The sequence below is a fragment of the Taurulus bubalis genome (assembly GCF_910589615.1).
Source record: "Taurulus bubalis genome assembly, chromosome: 11".
Taxonomy (NCBI): Eukaryota; Metazoa; Chordata; class Actinopteri; order Perciformes; family Cottidae; genus Taurulus; species Taurulus bubalis.
Genome location: NC_136599.1, coordinates 3,150,705 through 3,174,750, shown reverse-complemented (window position 1 = coordinate 3,174,750; position 24,046 = coordinate 3,150,705). Strand labels below are relative to the sequence as shown.

General features: G+C 45.6%; 1 protein-coding gene across 1 annotated transcript; it reads left to right on the top strand.

The window, feature by feature from the left end:
• Positions 1–1,922: 1,922 nt before the first annotated feature.
• emilin3b (elastin microfibril interfacer 3b) lies at positions 1,923–23,719 on the top strand (the record flags this gene model as incomplete). Its single annotated transcript, XM_079226444.1, has 6 exons — positions 1,923–2,167; positions 16,243–16,365; positions 18,364–18,650; positions 19,603–19,949; positions 20,857–21,207; positions 22,042–23,719. 6 exons carry the CDS (start codon positions 1,923–1,925, stop codon positions 23,176–23,178), a joined length of 2,490 nt encoding a protein of 829 aa, XP_079082570.1. The 3' UTR covers positions 23,179–23,719.
• Positions 23,720–24,046: the final 327 nt, after the last annotated feature.

Below are 24,046 nucleotides of genomic sequence, written 5' to 3'. Positions count from 1 at the left end.
CGCGGTGAGATGCTGCCCATGATGCTCCAGCTGTTCGGGCTTCATGTCTCCTCCGCGGCGCGCTGAGGAGGACGAGAGCGCGCGCGTGCCCGGCGGGGTGGGAGCAGAACCACCTCCAGAACTGTGACACTGAGGCACTATCGAGCTTTTTATTTTTGTTCCACTTCTTCCTTCTTCTTCTTCTTCTTCTTCTTCTTCTTCTTCTTCTTCTTCTTCTTCTTCTTCTTGTTCTTGTTCTTCTTCTTGTTCTTCTTCTTCTTCTTCTTCTTCTTCTTCTTCTTCTTCTTCTTCTTCTTCTTCTTCTTCTTCTTCTTCTTCTTCTTCTTCTTCTTCTTCTCTGCACGTTTGAAAGGAATAAACACACAATGAGGACCAGGTTGTGTCCGGTGCTCCTGCTGCTCGGCGCGCTGCTGTCCGCGGACGGAAAGGGGACTTTCTACGGGGGCCACGGGGGCCACGGCGCTCCTTTCTATGGGAACCGATACAACCTGTACAAGGCGGGACTCAACCCGCAGCACGCGCCCAACAAACCCATGACGCGACACAAGTAAGTGCTCCTGGTTGTTGTTGTTGTTTTATGGGACGTTTTTATCCCCACGCTGCAGGGCATTGATCCAAAACGCGGGTATAGAACCCACCTCATACTGTACCCCTCCCTCCCTGCAGAGGAACACATGTCACAGAAGTATGGTTCCAGTTAGGGCATGGGCTCGGTAACAGATCCCTGAATTGACTCTCTGTTTCCTCCCTCTCTCTCTCACCATCAGCACTTCTCTGCGGTTCACACCTAAAAACATCTGTGCGCGCGCATTAACATTAGAGAGCAACACCGACGCGCGCAAACAAAGACGTCATTATGGACGTTTTGATGACGAGAGCATTGATCCTACTGTGTGTGTGTGTGCGTGCGTGCGCGTGCGCGTGTGTGTGCGCAGCTGCTGATTTGGGAGCGGTGCAACTGATCTCAGATCAATAATTAAAGATAATAATAGCACAGCGTTGCTTGTGTTATTTTCTCGTTAAACTTCCAGAATCAACAAGTAGAGATGAAGGAACTTATGTTTTACTTTTAAGACCAGTCACCTGGAGGCAGAGGTCAATTTAGAGATGTTCAAATATTCAAAATACACATTGCAGTGTTCATTTTACTACTTTCTCTGTTTGCCATTACCATTAGATAACACCTCATTAGCATATTTGAACACAACCTTTTCAATAAATGCTCCTCTTAAAGTCAGTGATGAATTGGTGAAGTTCCATGGTGATATCTATGAGTTCATGCGTTGACCCTCTTCACCTGTAGAGTCTTCATCATGATGTCATAACTACACTTCTCTTTAAAGGACGTTTTCTCTCCATGAGTTTGTTCTCAGACTCTGATCCAGAAATCTCTCTTCAGCAGCTCTGACATCACCAAACTTTACTCTTTCATTGCTACATATATTCTGAGGGTTTATGAAGAGGGGTTTGTTCACACATTCATAACCTCATTTATATAACTTTACTCTTTCATTCCTTCATATATTCTGAGGGTTTATGAAGAGGTGTTTGTTCACACATTCATAACCTCATTTATACAACATTTAGTAATAAAAACACAGAGAAAATAGATTTTTGACAGTGTTTTCTGATTTAAGATGCACCATAACTGTGTCTTGAAGTCAGTAATGGGCTGAGCGGTTTCATGGTGATGCCTATGAGTGAACACTTCTCTTGCTAGCGGCTCCCCTTCAGACATTACTGCTACCGGCAAACCACGGATGGGATTAACATCTGAAAGCCGTGAAGCTGTGCGATGAAACACAGTCTAATGGTGGGACTCCTCCTGGACTCAGATGGCTGACGTTTCTCGTCTGCGGGGCTCTTTTCGGTTCCCCCCTCCCCGTCCCGTCTCTTTTGCTCGGCTTCCCCCGAGAGCCGTGATGTCTTCGGACAGCTCCCCCAGATACCTGCTGCTTCACTCAAACGGCCACCGGCCCGGCTCCTGGTCCGGCCCGGCCCGGCTCCTGGTCCGGCCCGGCCCGGCTCCTGGTCCGGCCCGGCTCCTGGCCCGGCTCCTGGTCCGGCCCGGCCCGGCCCAGGCTGCCGTGTGTCCTCTCCTCCCGGGCCACAGGCGCTTCAGCATCCCTCGCCCGGACAGCGCCACCTTTTTAAAGCTCGGCTCATGGTCGCACAAGGTTTTACAAATCTACTTTTGAGTAAATATTTTGCAGCCAAATCAGTTTTTTACACGGTTTTCAAGGATATTTAACCCTATTGATATATATTTATAAATGTAGAAAACATAGGTATATCAAAAACATATATATATATTAATACTTTATATATATATTTTGTAAAATATATTTATATATATTATATTTAAATATTTTGTATGAATATATATAATAAATATATATATTTATACAAATACTTTATATATAATGCATATATATATTTATAAATATGTGTATATATATATATATATATATAAATATGTCTATTATATATATATATATTTAAAAATATGCATATATATATTTATAAATATATAATTTATATATATATGTATACATATGTATATTATATACATATATATTTATAAATATGTATATCATATATTTATAAATATGTATATTATATATATATATTTATAAATATGCATATTCTATATATATTCATTTATAAATATATAATCTTTATATATACATATGCATATTCTATATATATTTATTTATAAATATGTAATTTTTATATATTTATAAATATGCAATTTATATATATTTATAAATATGTATATTTTATATATATTTATATATATATATATATAGACCCACATCCATCCTTCTCCTGGCCTTTATCTCCAGTCATCATGTGTTTACTATCCGGTTACTTCTTATAAGCCATTTATCTTTCGTCTTGTTCATAATCTGATATCCTAAACCTTCCTGTACGTGTCTTCTGGTGGCATCCAATTTATTTTATTTTGTGTTTTAACAGTGACATCTAAAAGGTTTATGCCAACTCCACGTCCGAGCCTGAATCTCCAGAAATGTCTGCATTGACCAGATGTTCCATCGGTCGCTCTTTACCAAAACCAGCTGATCGGTGAGGGACAGATGGTCGGTAATTGCTGGTAGCCGGCGGTATTCTCCCACGTGTTCGTCCAACTATAGCGTTTAGACAAGCGCCGCTGACCCACCCTGGACACACTGGGCCCCGGGGACCCGTGTGTCAGACCACCGAGATATACGAGCTCAGTTGTTGAAGGCCTGACTGGTCAGTGGAAAAAAGAGTCTTAAAAATAACACACGTGCTATAGTGTGTGTGTGTGTGTGTGTGTGTGTGTGTGTGTGTGTGTGTGTGTGTGTGTGTGTGTGTGTGTGTGTGTGTGTGTCCATACACGTACGGGTGTTTGTGTGAAGGATTACACTCCTGTTTACAGCTTGTAAATACAAACTCTTGTTTCTAACTGACCGCAGTCACACGGACTAAAGAGAGATATCTCTAAATTCTCAGCTGTTGGGAGTTAAAAAAAAAAAAGTTGTGCTTCGTGTTGAATCATCTGCGTTTTGGCAGCAAGGCGAGACGTTTGATTTCACAGTCATTCCTCTCGCTCAGAGTCTTTATATAAAAAATAGAAGACATCCTGTAGCTGTCACAGCTTCATCGTATGGAAGCCTATGAGGGTCATGAACACTGTGCATGTCGATGTCGGGCTTAGTGCAGGTTTTCTAAGGTGTGTTTTCGGTCAACAGCAAATAATAATTCACATTTCTTCACTATGATGTACTTGTGGAGGCACCGATCTGACTGTTTCAGTCCTCATACTTGAGCTTTGTGTATCGGCCGATACCGAGAATCGATGCCAGGGTTCAATAAATAAACTGTAGTCCTCGTTCTTTTAATGCGGAAGGCAACATCAGGCGTGACTTATCTCTCCTAACAATACATATAAATGTACTGCATGGTTCTTTATCAAAGAACCTCTGCTTCATTTCCGCAGAGCAACTTATAGAAGAACAGAGAAACCAGGGCTCGACATTACCGTAAAAGTAAAAGTGTGTATTGGGCGAAAGGTGAATTACAACATGAGAATGATGTGTTCAAGTGTAATCTCGTGAAAGGCAGTTTTTGGCGAGAAAAGAAGGATAACATTTAGAATTTCTCAGTTTGTCGTTTTTTGTCCAATTGTTCCAATCTCTGTTGATTTTATTTATTTAATAACGGGCCTATATCTTAACTTTCAGACAAGTCAGACTTAACCTTAGACACTGTGGTTATTAGCTGCTATGCTTGTCATGCGATGCTCTACACAGGAAACCCTCTAATGTATTCTGTGCAACACATTCCTAACGCAATTACACAGATCACAAAGAAAGAAAAAAAAACCCTACGAGCGTCTTTCACCACGCTGCCCTTTTACCAAACCACGCTAAACGAAATGCGCAGCAACAGGTGAAACATAATCCGAGAGCCACATACCCGTCGCTGGGAAAACGAGCGTTGTATAAATCAATTAGGGGATCCCAGCAGATGCCACATGCCTTCACTGATCAGATTAGCGGCGTGTCCCGGGGCTTTTCCAATGATGTATGAGACAGAGATCAAGGGGGAAAAGGTCAGTGAGTTGGTAGAGGTCAGAGGTCGCGGGTGACTGTTGTAAGTTTGTGTTGGAGTGCTCAGTGGCTGTTTCCAGTTAGTGTTTGCCACAGTGGATCGTCTAGTTCCATCTCGTTGGTTAAACCTGGGCCTCGAACCCATTTCAGGTGCGGGAATTTCCTCACGCCAACGCGGGGCAAGAACATGCAAACTCCTCGCTGTGAGCGACCTTGTTAAACCGCTGCAGCACCAGTCTGGTGTTCAAATTAATGACGGCAAGCAAATTGATTTTGCTAAACTGTTGAAAATGTGCTTGTTCATTTTCTTGCACAGTGTTAAAGCTATCAGACAATTAGCTTACGGTATCGTAAGAAATACAAAACCACCAACAATAAAAAGAGGGGTTTGTTTAGCATGAGAAACAATAAAGAGTAAAATGAACAATGGACTGTTTTCTGCTCATATTTCTGTACATAGTGTAGCATGGAATCATGGTGGAATTAGCAGGCTAGTTAGCTAGCTGCCTGTTAGTTACCTAGCTAGCTTGCTAATTCCACCATGCTTTAATGCTACACTGGGCACACACACAAGCAGCTGAACAAAGTTTTCCCTCATCTGCTGATATTCCTACGCTGTGACAAGAGAGAGAGAGGATGAACATTACGTTGTTAAAGTTGGCTCCCTCGCTAGCTCAAGCCTCTTATTTAGCTAACGTTGGCTCATCTACTCTGGCTCTCTATGCTTCAGAACGGTTGTTTTTGTCGTTGCAAAAAACTCACATCAGTGAGTCTGCGACTTGCTGAAAGTTGTCCTTCATATATATGGAAGCTAACCCCTACAATGCCCGCTGTGGCAACGGTACACATACAAATGGCCGCCTCTTGAATGAGAATGTCCATTCTATTGCTTGAGCTAATCCCTCGCTAGCGCTATTCTAATATTTAGCTAACGTACAGAGACGAGAGTCTTCTCCTCAGGTGCTCAAGAAAGCGTATCCGTGTATTTCCTAAAATGTCGAACCGCTTCTTAAAATCCTTGCGTGAAGATACTTGAACTGCCTCACTGGGGGAAACCAAAAGAGGTCCATCGGAGTGTAGATTGAGATCGCGGATGGAAGCAGCAACCAAAATGAGTTATCTAGTTGCCGTGACTTTGCTCACCTTGAGAAAAAACAGGTTGGGAAGCTCAGACATCTCGAGGTAGAGCCACGGCCTCTTTTGTCCACCTTCTTTTTGAACCTGGAAACTTTGAAAGTGTTAGCCTGCTTGCTACTTCCACCGTGCTTTCTCCCTCGTGCTTTCTGCACAACATCATATCTGGATTATGCATTGAAAAAACGGTTTAGCGTCTGGCTAGTTAGCTAGCTGTCATGCTAATTCCTCTGCGTAACACCATGTCTTGATTATGCATTGAGAAGCCTGTTTAGTTGCTGGCTAGTTAGCTAGCTGCCATGCTAATTCCACCGTGCTTTCTGCACAACACCGTGTCTGGATTATGCATTGGGAAGCCGGTTTAGCAGCTGGCTAGTTAGCTAGCTGCCATGCTAATCCCACTGTGCTTTCATGCAACACAGGAAAATGACGCTGGGTCTAGCGGCGCCCAGAGTATAGCAACGGCCTCTTTTGTCCAGCCTTGTTGAACCTGGAAACTTCTACGTCATAGTGTCCGTTAGTGTCAGGAACGTCAGTGGGATTTTCAAAGAGGTTTTCTCTCTTTTCCCAGGTTTCCCTTTGGCTCTCCTAAAACATTACATGGGGCCTTTGGTTGCTTCTGTTAATCCAGGAGCCGACGTCTGCGCGACACATTCCTATTCATTTCAATCTCCCGAGCACATTCGGTGCAGTGACCCTCAACAAGTCTAACAATTGCGTTTGAAAACCCCCCTTTTTTATTTCAAGAACACAGAGAGCTATTCTTACACAAAGACGATTATGTGCTTTGGGGGGAAAGCCTGAGGATAAGATATTTCTTGTGTTTTTTCACTACCGGCTTTTGAGCCTCTTACTGCGCTCCGAAAGAAAAATAGAACAAAACAACTCCGAGAACATAAAAGTCCAAAAAAGCAACTTATTCTAACAACTTAAAAAACAATCTATTATGAATAGCAAACTAACGAGAAGCTGTAAACGTATGCGCTTGGATTTATAGCCGCAGTGAGGATTAGAGATTTAAGCACATGTAAAAGTAACGGTCTGCCTTTTGAGCCACAAGAACCAGAACTGGCACGAATGTCAGAGCTGGAAGTCTCACGTCTTTCCTTTAGCCCTCATCAGTGACCACAAGAGCAACGTCAGTCAACCCGGCACCACCGGGGCCTTCAAGACCCGCCAGTTGGCGAGGAACCGTTTTCATTAAAAGCGTATATATGTGGAAAGAGACGGGCCCCGGGAGGAGAGCAGTTAGCCCGTAAGACACGGCGGTTTAAAGGTCCTATTTTCTATCCGGCCCGCTACGCTCATAAATCTGTCGGAGGCGGCAGCAGCAGCAGCGGCACCGGGTTCAAACGGTCAGGAACCCCGCAGGTGAGAGTGCGGTCAGTAATGAGGAAGGTGGGCCCTGTAGTGCCGCGGAGTCAAAGCAACGGAGGAGAATTTGGAGGGGGGTCACGATGAGGCAACACAGAGCGAGGGGCGTTGTGATGAATTGCAAAAGACAATATTAGAAACAGAGGCGAGAGCAGGACCGGTATGCTTAGATAAGTAAACAGGGATTACCTGAACTTTGCAGCTTTTGCAGGGAAGACGGAGATGGGAGGTTATTCGAAAAGGGGATTGGAAGGTGAGTTGTTTTGGCCCCAGCAGAAAGTCAAGGTCTAGCAGCAATAATATTTGTCCCCCCCAAAAAAAAATGCCCCCGCATGAGAATCTGAGATGGGAATTCTGCTTCCCCTCCCTGGGAGGCTGTGAGGCGACTTGAGAACTGTAACGCTACACTGGAAATATTTACAGTGGGACCAGACTAGCAGTCAAAAAATGACACGCTCCACTGACAGAAAAAAAGACAATATTGTTGGCGTTAAAAGAAATATGAAGGGGAGGCGAGTGAAGCGAGAGAAACAAGTTTAGTGAGGCTGTTTTGATAGTGATTGGGGAGGACGGAGGTCAGGTGAAGGTGGGAGGGCCACCAGGGGGTTCAGTGAGGGACTGGATCAACGAGACTTTGGGTTTATTGGGTTTTGGGTGTTTTCTCTTGCCGTTTTCGGTGGAATTCGACCAAAAAGTTGAAAAAAAAGTCACTTTTGTGGAAAAAACAAGAGGTAGAAATATGTTTCTTTGTGTACCTGATAGATAAAGTCAGTACTTTTACCCACAATAGCCTCTCTGGGGATGGCGGTGTCAGTTTTTTATTTTTTGGGGGGTCACCACACGACCAACATTTGGACGGATTGTCATGAAATTTGGAAAAACACAGCAGGTGGTCCACCGACTGAAATAGATGACCTTCGAGAGACGCTCCGAAAAGAGCGTGAGGAAGACGGTGAACTCCACGCCCGAGAGAAGGAGAGGAAGGCCTCCCCGCCAGAGCGGAAGATGTGAAGGTGTGAAGATGTGCTGTCGAGGGAAAACCTTGTTTAAGAAGTTAAAGGCAGAAAAAAGCAAAAAGGGGGGCAGTTTAAAAAAAGTTTTTTTAAGTTCAAACGCTCAACATTAGAGTTAGAAGATGAGGGTCTCTGAAGATGAGGACGAAAACTAAGATGCGTAAATCAACAAACCAATGGCATTGAGGGTAAAAAGAAGAAAATAAAACTCCTCTACTTTATTGGAGTTTATTTGAGATTACGCTGAACGAAAAGCTCAAAAGTAAAAACAACAATTTGCTGTCTTAAAAAACAAAAACTGCACAAAACCAACAAAGAAACAAACATCTTCTCGGTATCGCCCGATAGTCGTCTTTCAACCTTCTCGTGTAAAAACCTGAATGCCTCCATGAGAACTCTGTCCGATGTTCCAGCTTTTCCTTTTCATTTATTGTCAAAAGGTCGTGCTGTAATTGCAGCTGTTGCTTGTTGCCTGTTGCCCGTTGCCAGTTGCTTTTACATGTACGCCGTGAACAAAGTTGATTTGACCGAAGTGACTTTCCCTGTCGGGCCCCGCTGGGCCGGCTCCCATCTGTCAGCATCGAGAGATCAGACCAACATCGGAAAGTATTTGTACTATCAAAGCTCCTCGTCTCCTGTTGCCACGTTGGCGGAGCGGTGGAAATAGCTCCTCTTCCTCCTCTTCCTCCTCTTCCTCCTCTTCTTCCTCTTCCTCTGATATCAAATCATGCTGGATCAGGATTTCTCATCCTTTTTCTTTTTTTTTCTCTCTCCCCAAAGTGTCCAGAGTTATTCTGTCTGCTCCAGCCACAAACACACACACACACACACACACACACACACACACACACGCACAGACAAAACAAAGGTCTCACCTTGCAACGCCGACCACTTGCACACCACAGGGTTCATATTTCTGTGGATGAAGCTTGTGTAATCCTGCAGAGCTGTGGAGGCGGTGTGTGTGTGTGTGTAGGTGTGTGTGTGTGTGTGTGTGTGTGTGTGTGTGTGTGTGTGTGAGAGCTGACACTATCGCTGTCTCTCAAGGTGAAGCTCAACCTTCGTCCCCATAAGAGCTGTTTTTACGCAGCAGAGCCGGTGACCTACAGTGATTTATCTCGACTGCTCGATTCTCATACACACCACGAGCCTCTCCTCTCGGTCCGTAAGACCCCGAGGATGAAATATAACTCACGCACCCAAGCGGCATTGACAGATTTGTGAAAAACAGGCCAGGAGAACACTTGGGGAGGGACAGAAACCAAGAGGACGCTGTTTTGGTTTTGATTCTTTCTTTTTCACCCGATGGACATCTGGATTCCTGCACCGTGAAGGTCATTGGCTCCCTCCCCCCAGATGTGCACCTGACACACACACACACACACACAAACACACACACACACAAAGAAATCAGTGAGCATGTCCACTGTGTCTAATGTGAGGAGTGCACACTTACTGTCCTGTAAACACAGACCGACCCCCCCGCTGCTCCCCGTCAGCTGTCATAAATTGTTGCATGCGAGCATTTCCTAAACGCACAAAAAATCAAAGCTCAAAAAGCTTAGTGTTGTCAGATTTTTAAATTGTTTAACTCCATGAATCTCTATTACCATCAAAACGTGAGCTTGTACAAATATGTTATGTAATGTGTTTTTTTTTAAAACGACTTCATTTTGGCGGTAAAAGGCTCTGCGTGCTCTGTGAGCAGCAGAGGGAGTGATCCGTGTTCGGTTACCCGCCTCAGGGATGCTAAAAAAAATACAAATAATTGTTAGCAGCATTGTAGCATCAGCATACGGGAACGAAGGGAACGGTTCTCCAGTTTATTTGGAGTTTTCATTCGAGGGAAAATGTGTCCGAAATTATGACGCAACGTCCCGTGTGTCGTCAGATTGATCTTAAAGCTCAGAAGTCTGACTTAAATGGATGCCGTGTGTACGTGTGTGTGCGTCAGAGGTGTCAAAAGTATTCACATTCATTACTCAAGTAGAAGTATAGATACTAGGGTTTAAAAATACTTCTGTAAAAGTTGAAGTATCAACTCAAGCTTTTTACTTAAGTAAAAGTGTAAAAGTACTGGTTTAAAAACTACTTAAAAGTATAAAAGTAAAAGTAATGTAAGGGGAATGTTTTTTTCTTCCATTAAGGACAAACTCTTAAGCGTCTCAGGGGCCTATAGTGCACTACCCCACCTCCCCCAAAACAATCATTTTTATAAAGGCCATAATGACTATAATGTTTTAAAATGTTATGTTGAAAAATGTGGGATGCACTAGGCTAACCGTTTCAGCTGCATATATGCCCATTTAAAATGATCACATTTTATTACAATGCAAATACATTAAAGTACCATATGTGTACTACTGAGCATTAACATGCGTTTCATGGAGTGGAAGACATGATAACTAGTTGCCTATAAGCATTGTAATAGTGCAAAATAGGCGGCGGCGGCAACTCCAACACAAACACTTAAAGCTGTGGTTCTCAAACTTTTTCTGTAAATAACATAATTGTGTGACTCATCTGTGCTTTTATAAATAACAGAATAAAGAAAATTGCAATCACTTTCAAGTAAATCAGATTGCCCCATCAGACAATGTTTTGTGTAAGTTCTATCTGTGCAAAAAATGACTACTAAATAGCTCATTGTGGAAAACAATAAGCTTTTAATTTTTTTTGCCAAACAAAACAGAATGAGTGCAGATATGTGAGCCATCAGGTTGTATCAGTATTCGTGGCTGCAGTGAGCCGCTTTCCTAGACACATATGTTATAAACAGGGTTGTAGATTTGATACGGCCTCTCTCAATTCATGCTCAATATTGAGCTTAGGGAGTAGAAAGTACAGATATTTGCGTGAAAATGTAAAGAGTAGAAGTAAAAAGTCGTCTGAAAAATAAATACTCCAGTAAAGTATAGATACCCAACATTTCTACTTAAGTAAGGTAACAAAGTATTTGTACTTCGTTACTGCGAAGTACACTGCGTGTGTGTGTCCTTTTGATTTTCACAACAGCTGTTCATTTCGTCGGCTTCACACTCGGCAGCTCCTTCTCTGACCTCGTCGCTGTGAGCTTCTGATGCCAAACGACACAGTTATGCATCGCTATGTCGCGGCAAGAGTACGGAGCCCTTTTTCCTCCCGGCTGAAGAAAAGACAAGTTTCTCTCAGTAAATAAAGTCACTCAGTGTCTGGGAACGTGAGCGTTACTGGAGGAAGTTAACATGAACCAACGGGACCAGACTAGCCGACCTCTACGCCGCTGGGAGACTACTCTGCCGGGAGGAGAGCAGGCCGGAGCTCCGGAGACCTGCTAGCTAGCTAGCTAGCTAACTTGGTAGTCGGGCTCCTGTCTACTCTCCTCCCAGCGATGTAGTCTACTAGCGGCGAGTAGTGAAGCAGAGCGGCCGTTAGACCCAGCGTCATTTTCTTGTGTTGCATGAAAACACAGCATGGCAGCTAGCTAGCGAGCTAGCCGCTAACCGGCATCTCAATGCATAATCAGTGTTGCGCGGAAAGCACGGTGGAATTAGCAAGCAGGCTAACAGCTGTGGAACACTTTCAAAGTTAATTTCGATACAATGTTTAAATGCGTCGTTCTATGATTCCGACACCGGCGTGTAGCATTGTTTGTAACACTGTTAGCAAACCTTTGAAGGTGGTCAAGCCTTAGCTTTAAACTTGTTTAGCGCTCGATGTTGACAACAAGAAGGCTTTGTTAACCGACGCGCGGACACCTGACTGTTCCGACGGGTAACCGGTGACAGTTGGGTGATTGTGCGAGCGAGGAACTATAAATAAAAATGACTTTTATGGCCTATAAGTAGCAGAACGTCTATACTGGTTGGCTTGCTGGTTCCACCATGCTTTGGTGCTGCACTGGTTGCAATCTTTAGCTTAGCCTGTTAGCAACATGTATCTCCATTTCTCCGTCTCTCTTTAGCTTAGCTAACATGTATCTCCATTTTTCGGTGCAGCAGCCTCGCTACCCTCGAGAATGCTAAGCTAAACTATTAGCAACATTTTCTCTCCATCTCTGAGACGCTTTGCCTCGACTCACATTCATCATTCATATTAGACATCGATTCTGGCAGCAAACAACACAGTCGGATGACGCCTTTGAGTCGTAGCCTCCAGTCCTTTCCTTTGCTTCTTCTCCGGCTGACACCGTGACCTCACCGTGACCTCGGCTGTGAAAGGGTCTGCATGTAGGAGGCCGAGCAACCGCAGCTACGCATTCAAAATAAATAAACCCACACTTCCCAACCAGAACTCAAATGGCCCGTGTGAGTTTTTAAAGTGCTTTAAGAAGTCCCATCACACCACACCAACCTTTCAGGTCTTAACCGCCACACTTCCTTAACGACCTGGCAGCAGGTTGTCAGGCGGTATGAAAGGCGGCTGTGTCATCCGGACTCCCGCCCCCCTTTTTTATTTTTTTATTTCCTCCCCTTTTAACCGCTATTAACATATGTCAACACGGCCGGGTGGTGACACGCACAGGCGCTGTCGACACAGTCAGCGGTTCGCATGAAGCGGCGGTGGAGCGGCGGTTTCTCACAGATTCTGACAGGCGGCCTGTTAGCCCTCTGAACCTGTTACCCTCCTCCCTCCCCCTCTCTCCGCTTCTTCCCTCCTCCTCCTCCTCTCTCCTCCTCCTCCCTCCTTCTCCTCCCTCCTCCCTACTGCTGCAGACACTTCCAGCTTCTATTTGTCCTGAAACAGCTGTGGAGCAAAGCAGCACATGTGTTGCTGAAAGCTCCCCGCTGACTGAGAGAAAGGCTTCATCGCTTCCTGTGTTGCACACGGGAAGCTTGAGCTGGAGCTGCAAGGAGGAGGAGGAGGAGGAGAGAGGAAGAGGAAGAGGAGGAGGAGGAGAGAGGAGAGAGGAGAGAGGAGGGAGGGAGGGAGGAAGAGGAGGAGGGAGGAGGAAGAGGAGGAGGAAGAGAGAGGAGGGAGGAGAAGCGAGGAGGAGAAAGGAGGAGGAGGCGAGAGGAGGAAGAGGAGGAAAGTGGAGGAGGAGGAGAGAGGAGGGAGGAGGAAGAGGAGGAGGAGAGAGGAGGGAGGAAGAGGAGGAGGAGGAGAGAGGAGGAGGAGGGAGGGAGGAAGAGGAGGAGAGAGGAGGGAGGAAGAGGAGGAGGAGGGAGGGAGGAAGAGGAGGAGGAGAGAGGAGGGAGGAGGAGGAGGAGAGAGGAGGATGAGGGAGGGAGGAAGAGGAGGAGAGAGGAGGGAGGAAGAGGAGGAGAGAGGAGGGAGGAAGAGGAGGAGGAGAGAGGAGGGAGGAGGAGGAGGGAGGAAGAGGAGGGAGAAGAAGGAGGAGAGAGGAAGAGGAGAGAGGAGGAAGGAGGGAGGAGGTGAAGGAGAGAGGAGGAGGAAGGAGGAGATGGATGAGGGGGAGGAAGGAGAGAAGAGGAGGGAGGAGGAGGAGGGAGGAGAAGGAGGAGAGAGGAAGAGGAGAGAGGAGAGAGGAGGAAGGAGGGAGGTGGAGGAGGTGAAGGAGAGAGAAGAGAGGAGGAAGGAGGAAGGAGGAGGGAGGTGGAGGAGGAGGGAGGAAGAGAGAGGAGGAGGAGGAGGGAGGAGGGAGGAGAGAGGAGAGAAGAGACAGGAGGGAGGTGGAGGAGGTGAAGGAGAGAGGAGGAGGAAGGAGGAGATGGATGAGGGGGAGGAAGGAGAGAAGAGGAGGGAGGAGGAGGAGGGAGGAGAGAAGAGGAGCAGGAAGGAGAGAGAAGGAGGGAGACGTCTGGATATGAGCGACAACCGATGTTTAGCTCGAATCAAAGAATCAAGTGTTCTGCCTCTTCCTGCGCTGTGAAGAGATTCATCTCCGTTGTGTTGTGTGTTTTTAAATGAACACAAACTAAAACCCAACTACACAACAGAATGGAGGACAGACAGAACTTTCACACAGCTCACACACGCGCCGTATCTGCATTTCATATTTCTCAGGAAGACATCATCTCACCAGCTGCAGGCGGAGGAGCAGCAGAAGATTTAAAGGGACAGTTCACCCCAAAATGAATAAAAAACACACATGTCTCTTGTTCTGGCGAGATCGCCTCACAGTTTCAGAGATATCGCCAGAGAGACGATGGCCTCCAGTATAATGGAACTATATGGCACTCGTTAAAAATACATTTAAAAAAACGTTTTCCAGGAATCACAAGATAATCCACAACCTTTTTTTTGTGAGCCGTTTTCATTTAAGGAACTATTTGTCTTTCAACCGCATAGTTCCTGCAGGAAACATCACTAAATAGGATCAACTGCAAGAGCAACTATTTCCTTTGATTACAGAGAGAAGAAATGACAAAATTTTCCATTTTCCAATTGAAAAGTTTAAATATTAAGCAACAAAACATTCCTGTTCAAGCTATGGTTGACTTTACTACATGGTGGCTGTCGTCAGCTGCAATGAGTCGGATGCTGCTGCTGGTTTAACTCTGGTTTAACTCTGGTTTAACTCTGGTTTAACTCTGGTTTTACCTCTGGTTTTAACTCTGGTTTAACTCTGGTTTTAACTCTGGTTTAACTCTGGTTTAACTCTGGTTTTAACTCTGGTTTAACTCTGGTTTAACTCTGGTTTTACCTCCGGTTTTAACTCTGGTTTTACCTCTGGTTTAACTCTGGTTTTAACTCTGGTTTTACCTCTGGTTTAACTCTGGTTTAACTCTGGTTTTAACTCTGGTTTAACTCTGGTTTAACTCTGGTTTTACCTCCGGTTTTAACTGTGGTTTTACCTCTGGTTTTACCTCTGGTTTACCTCTGGTTTAACTCTGATTTAACTCTGGTTTTACCTCTGGTTTTAACTCTGGTTTAACTCTGGTTTTAACTCTGGTTTAACTCTGGTTTAACTCTGGTTTTACCTCTGGTTTTACCTCTGGTTTTAATTCTGGTTTTAACTCTGGTTTTAACTCTGGTTTTAACTCTGGTTTAACTCTGGTTTTACCTCCGGTTTTAACTCTGGTTTTAACTCTGGTTTAACTCTGGTTTTAACTCTGGTTTAACTCTGGTTTAACTCTGGTTTAACTCTGGTTTTAACTCTGGTTTTAACTCTAGTTTTAACTCTGGTTTTACCTCTGGTTTAACTCTGGTTTTAACTCTGGTTTAACTCAGGTTTTACCTCTGGTTTTACCTCTGGTTTAACTCTGGTTTAACTCTGGTTTAACTCTGGTTTTAACTCTGGTTTTACCTCTGGTTTTACCTCTGGTTTTAACTCTGGTTTTAACTCTGGTTTTAACTCTGGTTTAACTCAGGTTTTACCTCTGGTTTTACCTCTGGTTTTACCTCTGGTTTAACTCTGGTTTAACTCTGGTTTAACTCTGGTTTTACCTCTGGTTTAACTCTGGTTTTACCTCTGGTTTTACCTCTGGTTTTACCTCTGGGTTTAACTCTGGTTTTACCTCTGGGTTTAACTCTGGTTTTACCTCTGGTTTTACCTCTGGGTTTAACTCTGGTTTTACCTCTGGTTTTAACTCTGGTTTTAACTCTGGTTTTACCTCTGGTTTTAACTCTGGTTTTAACTCTGGTTTTACCTCTGGTTTAACTCTGGTTTAACTCTGGTTTTAACTCTGGTTTAACTCTGGTTTTACCTCTGGTTTTACCTCTGGTTTAACTCTGGTTTAACTCTGGTTTAACTCTGGTTTTACCTCTGGTTTAACTCTGGTTTTACCTCTGGTTTTACCTCTGGTTTTACCTCTGGGTTTAACTCTGGTTTTACCTCTGGGTTTAACTCTGGTTTTACCTCTGGTTTTACCTCTGGGTTTAACTCTGGTTTTACCTCTGGTTTTACCTCTGGTTTTAACTCTGGTTTTAACTCTGGTTTTACCTCTGGTTTTAACTCTGGTTTTAACTCTGGTTTTACCTCTGGTTTAACTCTGGTTTAACTCTGGTTTTAACTCTGGTTTAACTCTGGTTTTACCTCTGGTTTTACCTCTGGTTTTACCTCTGGTTTAACTCTGGTTTTACCTCTGGTTTTACCTCTGGTTTAACTCTGGTTTTACCTCTGGTTTTACCTCTGGTTTTAACTCTGGTTTAACTCTGGTTTTACCTCTGGTTTTACCTCTGGTTTTACCTCTGGTTTAACTCTGGTTTTAACTCTGGTTTTAACTCCCGTGTCCCCACAGGAACCACTGCGCCTACGTGGTCCAGAGGAACATCTCGTGCACCATGCAGGACGGGGTGGCCACCTACGTGAAGGCCGAGTACACCACCAAGTGCATCTGGGGCCAGAAGTGTCCCGTCGTCATGTAGGTCTGCGTCCTGCAGCAGGAACATGATAGAGTCTGTGTCGGTGCCGCCCTCTAGTGGCCACACCGGGTCGTGGCGCTGCATCCGTGAGGCTCCTCTCACCTCCACCAGACGTGTTGCTTTATGACATTATATAAAAGAATAGTATCATTTATGGTCACGATAAAACAAAAAACTAATACTTTAATTTAACTAATCTATTACAGATTAGATTTAATGTGCCTCACACACACACGGGAAATTAAAAGAGAGGATTTTCTCTGAAACAGATGAATGACCATGTGTGTGTGTGTGTGTGTGTGTGTGTGTGTGTGTGTGTGTGTATGTGTGTGCGTGTTTGTGTGTGTGCACATGTATGTGTAAGTGTGTGTGTGTGTGTGTGTGTGTGCAAGTATGTGTGTGTCTGCGTGTGTGTGCATGCCTGTCTGTGTGCACATGTGTGTGTGTAAGTGTGTGTGTGTGTCTAAGTATGTGTGTGTCTGCGTGTGTGTGTGCACATGTGTATGTGTAAGTGTGTGTCTGCGTGTTTGTGTGTGTGCACATGTATGTGTAACTGTGTGCGTGTAAGTATGTATGTGTCTGCGTGTGTGTGCATGTGTGTGTGTGTGCACATGTGTGTGTGTGTGTGTGTGCGCATGCGTGTGTGCATGTACGGGCATGCGTGTGTGTGCGCGCGTGTGTGTTTGTGTATGTGTGTGTGCATTTGTGTGTGCGTGCGTGCGTGTGTGTGTGTGTGTGTGAGCATGCATGTGTGTGTGCGCATGCGTGTGTGTGTGTGCATGTGTGTGTGTGCATGCGTGTGTGTGTGTAAGTGTGTGTGAGCGTGCATGTGTGTGTGTGCACGTGTGTGTGAGTGTGTGTGTGAGCGTGCATGTGTTTGCGCATGTGTGCCCATGTGTGTGTGCGCATGTGTGTGTGTGTGTGTGTGTGTGTGTGTGTGTGTGTGTGTGTGTGTGTGTGTGTGTGTGACAGGATAACAGGAAAGTCGGGTGCTGACCTCGGCTCAATCCTCTGCTTCCGCATCATTTACTTTGTGTTAACACCCTCATCGTCCTCTAATCCTCGTTTGATCCTCAGAGTCTCTTCATCCCGTTATCTCCCCCTGGGCTCTGCTTTAGGAAAACAAACAACAACAACAACAACAACAACAACAACAACAAATGCAGCGCTGCTGATAGAACGCCTGAAATGACCGATGTGGTTCTAGCTCAGAGCCCATTGACACAGACTAAATATATATATAGATATAGATATTGTGTATATTATGTATGTATACATGTGTGTGTGTATAGTATATATGTACTGTGTATATATGTGTATGTATATATATATATAAATCTGTATACCTCTGTGTAAATATGTATATATATATACTGTACATGTGTATATGTATATATATACATATATATATATGTATATATATATATATATATATATATATATATACATATATATATGTATATATATATATATATATACTGTACACGTGTATATATATATATATATATATATATATATATATATATATATATATATATATATATATATATACTGTACATGTGTATATATATATATATATATATATATATATATATATATATATATATATATATACTGTACACGTGTATATGTATATATATATATATATATATATATATATATATATATATATATATACTGTACACGTGTATTTGTATATATAGCCAAGACCGATGTAAACAGTTTGTAATATATATATAGAACGTATTATTAGGTATATGAATTACATTACGACCTAGTTCATCATTTTGAAATACGGTTAACCACAAATATATATTAGCCTTGTGTATTTTATTTTTTATATTTTATATATTTTTGTATTTCATCCCAATATTTTAACTTAACAAAAAAAATAAGTGTCTTATTTTACTTTTATTACGAAATTTCTTTATTTTCATATTTCCTACTCATTACATCATCAAAACCTTCCCATGTAAATACCCCCTCCCCCCCTGCAGGTACCGGACCTTCTACAAGCCTAAGTACAAGGTGGGCCACAAGCAGGTGACGGAGTTGGAGTGGAGGTGTTGTCCCGGTTACTCTGGAGAAAGCTGCTACGACGGGCCCACGTCGCTGCCCGATGCCGGGGCGCCCCCCTTCAAGGGCGGGGCGCTGCCCCATCGCCCGGGGGTGAAGGGCTTCCCCCACGGCCCGCGGCCCGCCGGGGACCCGCGGCCAGGAGGGGGCCAGCTGGAGCCCGGCAGGCCGATCCCCGGCTCGCCCACGGGACAGAAGCCCAACTACGGTGAGAGCGCCGAACCTCTCTGTAGAAACACAAGCATTGACATGTGAGGAAGCAGTCAGTCCAAAAAACGTGTTTTTCGGTTCAGAAATTGAAAAATGACCAACTTTTGACCTGCATCAGTTTTTGACAAAAATTATTTTCTTGCCTAATTCATCTCCTCTGGTAAAATGGCCCACATCCTCAGGTGAATAGATCATGTGATTCTACCCCTGTAGGATAACGGCCATTTTATTTTGCCTAAGTCAAAAGACAGTGTGACTTAGGCAATTTTACAAGCTTTTCAAGACGGCATTTTGAAGCTAGCATTTAAGCTAGCAATTTAGTTAGCATTTTTGTCAACGAAAATCTCACTGGAACATAATATCAGTAATCAAAACATAATTTGACCGGTATTACAGTATGCCTGTTCTGCACTATATTACATTTGGTATTAGTTTTTTGTGTTTTCTGAAAAATCTGAAAAAATGAGTTGAAAAAACTTGAGTTAAGATCTGTTTCACTTCTACTAATTTCACGCTTTTAAATAATTTTGAAGTCAAAAATGACATTATTTTATGCCGATTTTATGATCCCCTGCATCCGCATGTGCCATCTGACGCAAGAGTCTGAGGACCAATGAGATCGCAGCATCTCGGAATGCACAAAAGAAGCACACAAAAAACGTCTGGTCTCACTTAGACTGGTCAGAAAATGATCTTTATTGGTTTATTTACTCCCACAGGCTCGTACGGAAGTTTCTCGAAGCGAGTTTACGGAATTATGAAAACGTAATGATCATAAAAAAAGTAAAACCACACGTCTCTTCTCACAAGGGTTACGATACTTTAGCAATTTAAATTAATTAAATCGGAACCGTGGATGAGGAGATAGCACAGTTTTAGTTTTTAAAAATTTCGGGTGAAGGGAAAAAAAAGAGTTTTAAAATCCTCATTTCTGTTTTTTTTAAACACAGGAAACAAATTCGTGGCTTCGGGCGTGAGCGGCGAGCGCCTGGACCGCATGGAGGAGGACCTGCGCCGCCTCACCACGGGCCTGGACACCCTCACCGGCGCCGTGGCCGGTCTGGAGGAGCGGCTGCGCTCGACGCTGCGGGAAGACGCCAACAAGCTCCTGGTGTCGCTGCTGCCGAACCCGCCGCGCGTCTCCGACTCCGCCGTGGGATTCGGGGTGATCCCCGACGGGGCGCCCGACGGACTGGAGGGAGGGGCGAGCTTCGGGGGATTCGGAGACTTGGTGGGACGGGTGACGGAGGTGAAGGATGAGCTGCGAGCCAAAGCTCACGTCCTGGAGGAGATTCAGGTACCAGGATGTAGATTACACCTTAGAGGAGGTTCAGGTACCAGGATGTAGATTACACCTTAGAGGAGGTTCAGGTACCAGGATGTAGATTACACTTTAGAGGAGGTTCAGGTACCAGGATGTAGATTACACCTTAGAGGAAGTTCAGGTACCAGGATGTAGATTACACCTTAGAGGAGGTTCAGGTACCAGGATGTAGATTACACTTTAGAGGAGGTTCAGGTACCAGGATGTAGATTACACCTTAGAGGAGGTTCAGGTACCAGGATGTAGATTACACCTTAGAGGAGATTCAGGTACCAGGATGTAGATTACACTTTAGAGGAAATTCAGGTACCAGGATGTAGATTACACTTTAGAGGAAATTCAGGTACCAGGATGTAGATTACACTTTAGAGGAGGTTCAGGTACCAGGATGTAGATTACACTTTAGAGGAGGTTCAGGTACCAGGATGTAGATTACACCTTAGAGGAGGTTCAGGTACCAGGATGTAGATTACACTTTAGAGGAGATTCAGGTACCAGGATGTAGATTACACTTTAGAGGAGGTTCAGGTACCAGGATGTAGATTACACTTTAGAGGAGGTTCAGGTACCAGGATGTAGATTACACCTTAGAGGAGGTTCAGGTACCAGGATGTAGATTACACCTTAGAGGAGATTCAGGTACCAGGATGTAGATTACACCTTAGAGGAAATTCAGGTACCAGGATGTAGATTACACTTTAGAGGAAATTCAGGTACCAGGATGTAGATTACACTTTAGAGTTACTTGGTTTCTGACCAAGTAAAAAAAAGTCTTAATTGGTTCTTTAAAAAACCTAAAACAGGTCGGTCCCTAACACAAGAGGAAGGTTCATCCGCTCCCTCCCTTCTCTGAATGCGACCCTCCTCTCCTCCCCCGTAGGGGATGGTCCTGGGCCACGACGGCCAGCTGAAGCGGCTGCTGGAAGGCGCCCGGGGCCGGCCCATCCCTCAGCCGGGCTCCACGCTCCACCTGGAGGAGGTGCTGGACGCCAGGCTGGCCGGCGTGCGGGCCGAGATCCTGGACGGCTTCGAGCGGCGCCTGACCGGCCTGGAGAGCCACTGCGACGAGAGGATCGGGGCGGTGAGGAGCCAGTGCCATCGGGAGCACCTGGACGGCCGGCAGCAGATGCAGCAGTCGCTGGACGGACGGGAGACCGGGATCCGGGAGGAGCTGGGCTCGCTGCAGGCCCAGATCCAGGGGCTCACGCTCACCGAGAGCTGCTGCGGACAGGTAGGCGTCCCGCGTGCAGGGAGGGGTCCATGCAGGGAGGGGTCCATGCAGGGAGGGGTCCAGATGGGAGGGGTCCATGCAGGATGGGGTTCATGCAGGGAGGGGTCCATGCAGGGAGGGGTCCATGCAGGGAGGGGTCCAGACGGGAGGTTTAAAGGACCAGTCGGACTTCTGGGGCAGAGTGCTTATCCTATCCGTTTGTTTTCTTCGCCATGAGCACCAACCGGAGATGAGCTGGTCTCTGTAATCTTTCAACAGACCTTTAAAAACAATTATCCAGAGTGTTTCTGTACTCCACCAGCACATGAGAGAAAATGTAAAAGCAGAAAAATGTACTTTTCCTGAACTGATTGGGAACATTTTTAATTCCCATGTTGAAGTCAACCTGAAAACAATGAACTTCTGAAAGGAGCATTCATGTATTCATTTTAATATCCGTTATCATAGATTTAATGTGAGCCCTAGGGTGACCCTAATATGGGGACCCTTCATATATCAGGTCACAAGGTGCGAATCAAGAAAAAAACATGGTATAAATAAACATGTTAGCTATCAAATTAAACATAAAAATCAGGGCTACAATAATATATAATCCACATGTACAACCTCTAAACACAACTCAAACAATAAATATAATTAGGGGTCAGGGTTAGGGTTTAAAGGGCTACGACCGGAAACAGAATTTTTGAATTATGGCTAAGGGTCGCAGCCCCTAAAAGCCCCTAAAATGAGACCATTGACACCCTGATCTCCCCCAACATGTCAAACTATTCCGAGTAACATCTCTGCACATTGAATTCTTCTGAATGAATAATACGTGTCTTCGTCCTGCAGGTCAACAGCCTGTCGCAGCGCGTGCTGCGGCTGGAGGAGTCCGTCAAAGGCCTGACTGAATCCCAGCGGCAGCTGCAGGGCGCCCTGGCCGACCAGAGCATCCACGTGGAGACGCTGATCGAGACGCGCCTGGTGGACATCGAGGTCCGCCTCAACGCCACGGAGGAGGGCGGCGGGCCCGACGGAGCGGAGGGGCTCCCCGGCGGCCTGGACGGCTTCCGGACCCAGCTGGAGGACAAGCTGAAGACCCTGGAGGAGCGGGTGTTCGTGGCGGTGGAGGAGCTGAGCAACGCCACCGCTCCGGCGCTCCTGGAGGGCCAGGCGGTGCCGGCGCTGGAGACGGAGCTGGAGTCCGTGAGGAGGCGGGTGGAGGGCGACCTGGACGGCATTCAGAAGCAGCTGATCGACCTGGAGCTCCTCTGCACCTCGTCTTGCGCGCCGGCCGGGGGCGGCGGCGTCCCCGGAGCGGTGGAGGAGGAGGAGTGCGAGGCGATGGGGAAGAAGACGACGGACCGCCTGGACTCCCATTCCACCCGGCTGGACCGCCTCAACAGCACCCTGCAGACCCTGCTGCTCCACATCGCCCAGGAGGACTCGGAGGGCATGGTGCAGGGAGAGATCACGCTGCTGAAGGTCAACATCAACTCCGTGAACCGCACCCTGAAGGGCCTGAAGGACTCGCTCCGCTTCATGGCGAGCGAGGTGGGCCACGCCAACGCCTCCTGGGAGCAACGCGAGCACCAGATCGTCAACCAGGTGCAGGGGATCACCCGGCTGGTGGGCCACCAGGCCGCCCTGCTGGGGGCCGGGGACCGGCGGCTGGTCCAGCTGAAGGGCGAGCTGGCGGCCCTGAGGCGGCGGCTGGCCGGCGAGCTGCAGGGCTGCCGGAGCACGGCGCTGGAGGCGCGCCGGGAGGCGAAGGACGTCGACAGCCGGGTGAGCAGCGTGGAGGGCCAGTGCGGCAGCCTGGGGGAGCTGGCCGGGCACCTGGAGCGCATCAGGGCGGAGCTCGAGAGCCACTCGGACTCCTACCTGGCCGAGGTCAACGGCACGCTGGCCGCGCACTCGGAGCAGCTGGCGGAGCTGAAGGGCGACGTCAAGGACTGCGGCAAGGACGACGCCGAGCGGCAGAAATGAGACCAGTGGCGCCTGAGCTACAGAGTTTATTTTGCAGAAAGAGACTTATGTGTGCTTCTCGTTCGGCTCAAGTGACTTTCTCTCTCTCTCAATCTCTCTCTCTTTCAAATCCCTTCTGCACAGATGCAAATTAACAGCTCCGCCCCCAAAACCCCGGCGCCTCCAAATGTGAGGAGACACACACAATGCAAACACACACCTCTGGTTGTATAGATGGACAATATCTTCCCTTGAGATTTGATTCCATAGATTTATTCTCTCTCTCTCTCTCTGATTATGATTGTTTTGTTTCCACATTTGACCTTTTTTAACTTATATGAAGTTGCATTGTTATGATGTTAAACTGTTTGCATTAGAGAAATGAATAAACAAAGTGGATGCTATGGGACTAATACGCTGCTACGGGTTTCTGCTGACGAGTGGAGATCCTCCGTGTGGACGCTTGTCGGGTACTGTACGTCAACTTGGTGCTATTTACAATTTGTTTTGTAAACTTCTGTTTTATCAAGTGTTTAAAGAAAAAAAAATAAGAAAAAAAGGATATATATTTCTGCTTTCTGTTTGTTTTTCTGCCGCATTGCTCCATGGAAGTTCCACAACTGGCCACTAGGGGTCAGTGACAACACGCTACGGTAGATTAAACATCTAAAGCACATCACAGGGTGGCAGTGGGTTTTAGACACTTAAATTATACTTTATTTATCCCTGTCAGGGGGATTGTATTTTTTTATTTAAACCTTTATTTAACCAATAGAGTCCCACATAGTTACAAACAGAAAACACAGAACAAGACAAGTTAAAAGAAACTAAAAGCTAAGAGACAGTGACGTAACAGTCAATTTAAGAAACATAAAACAAGTTGGGAACC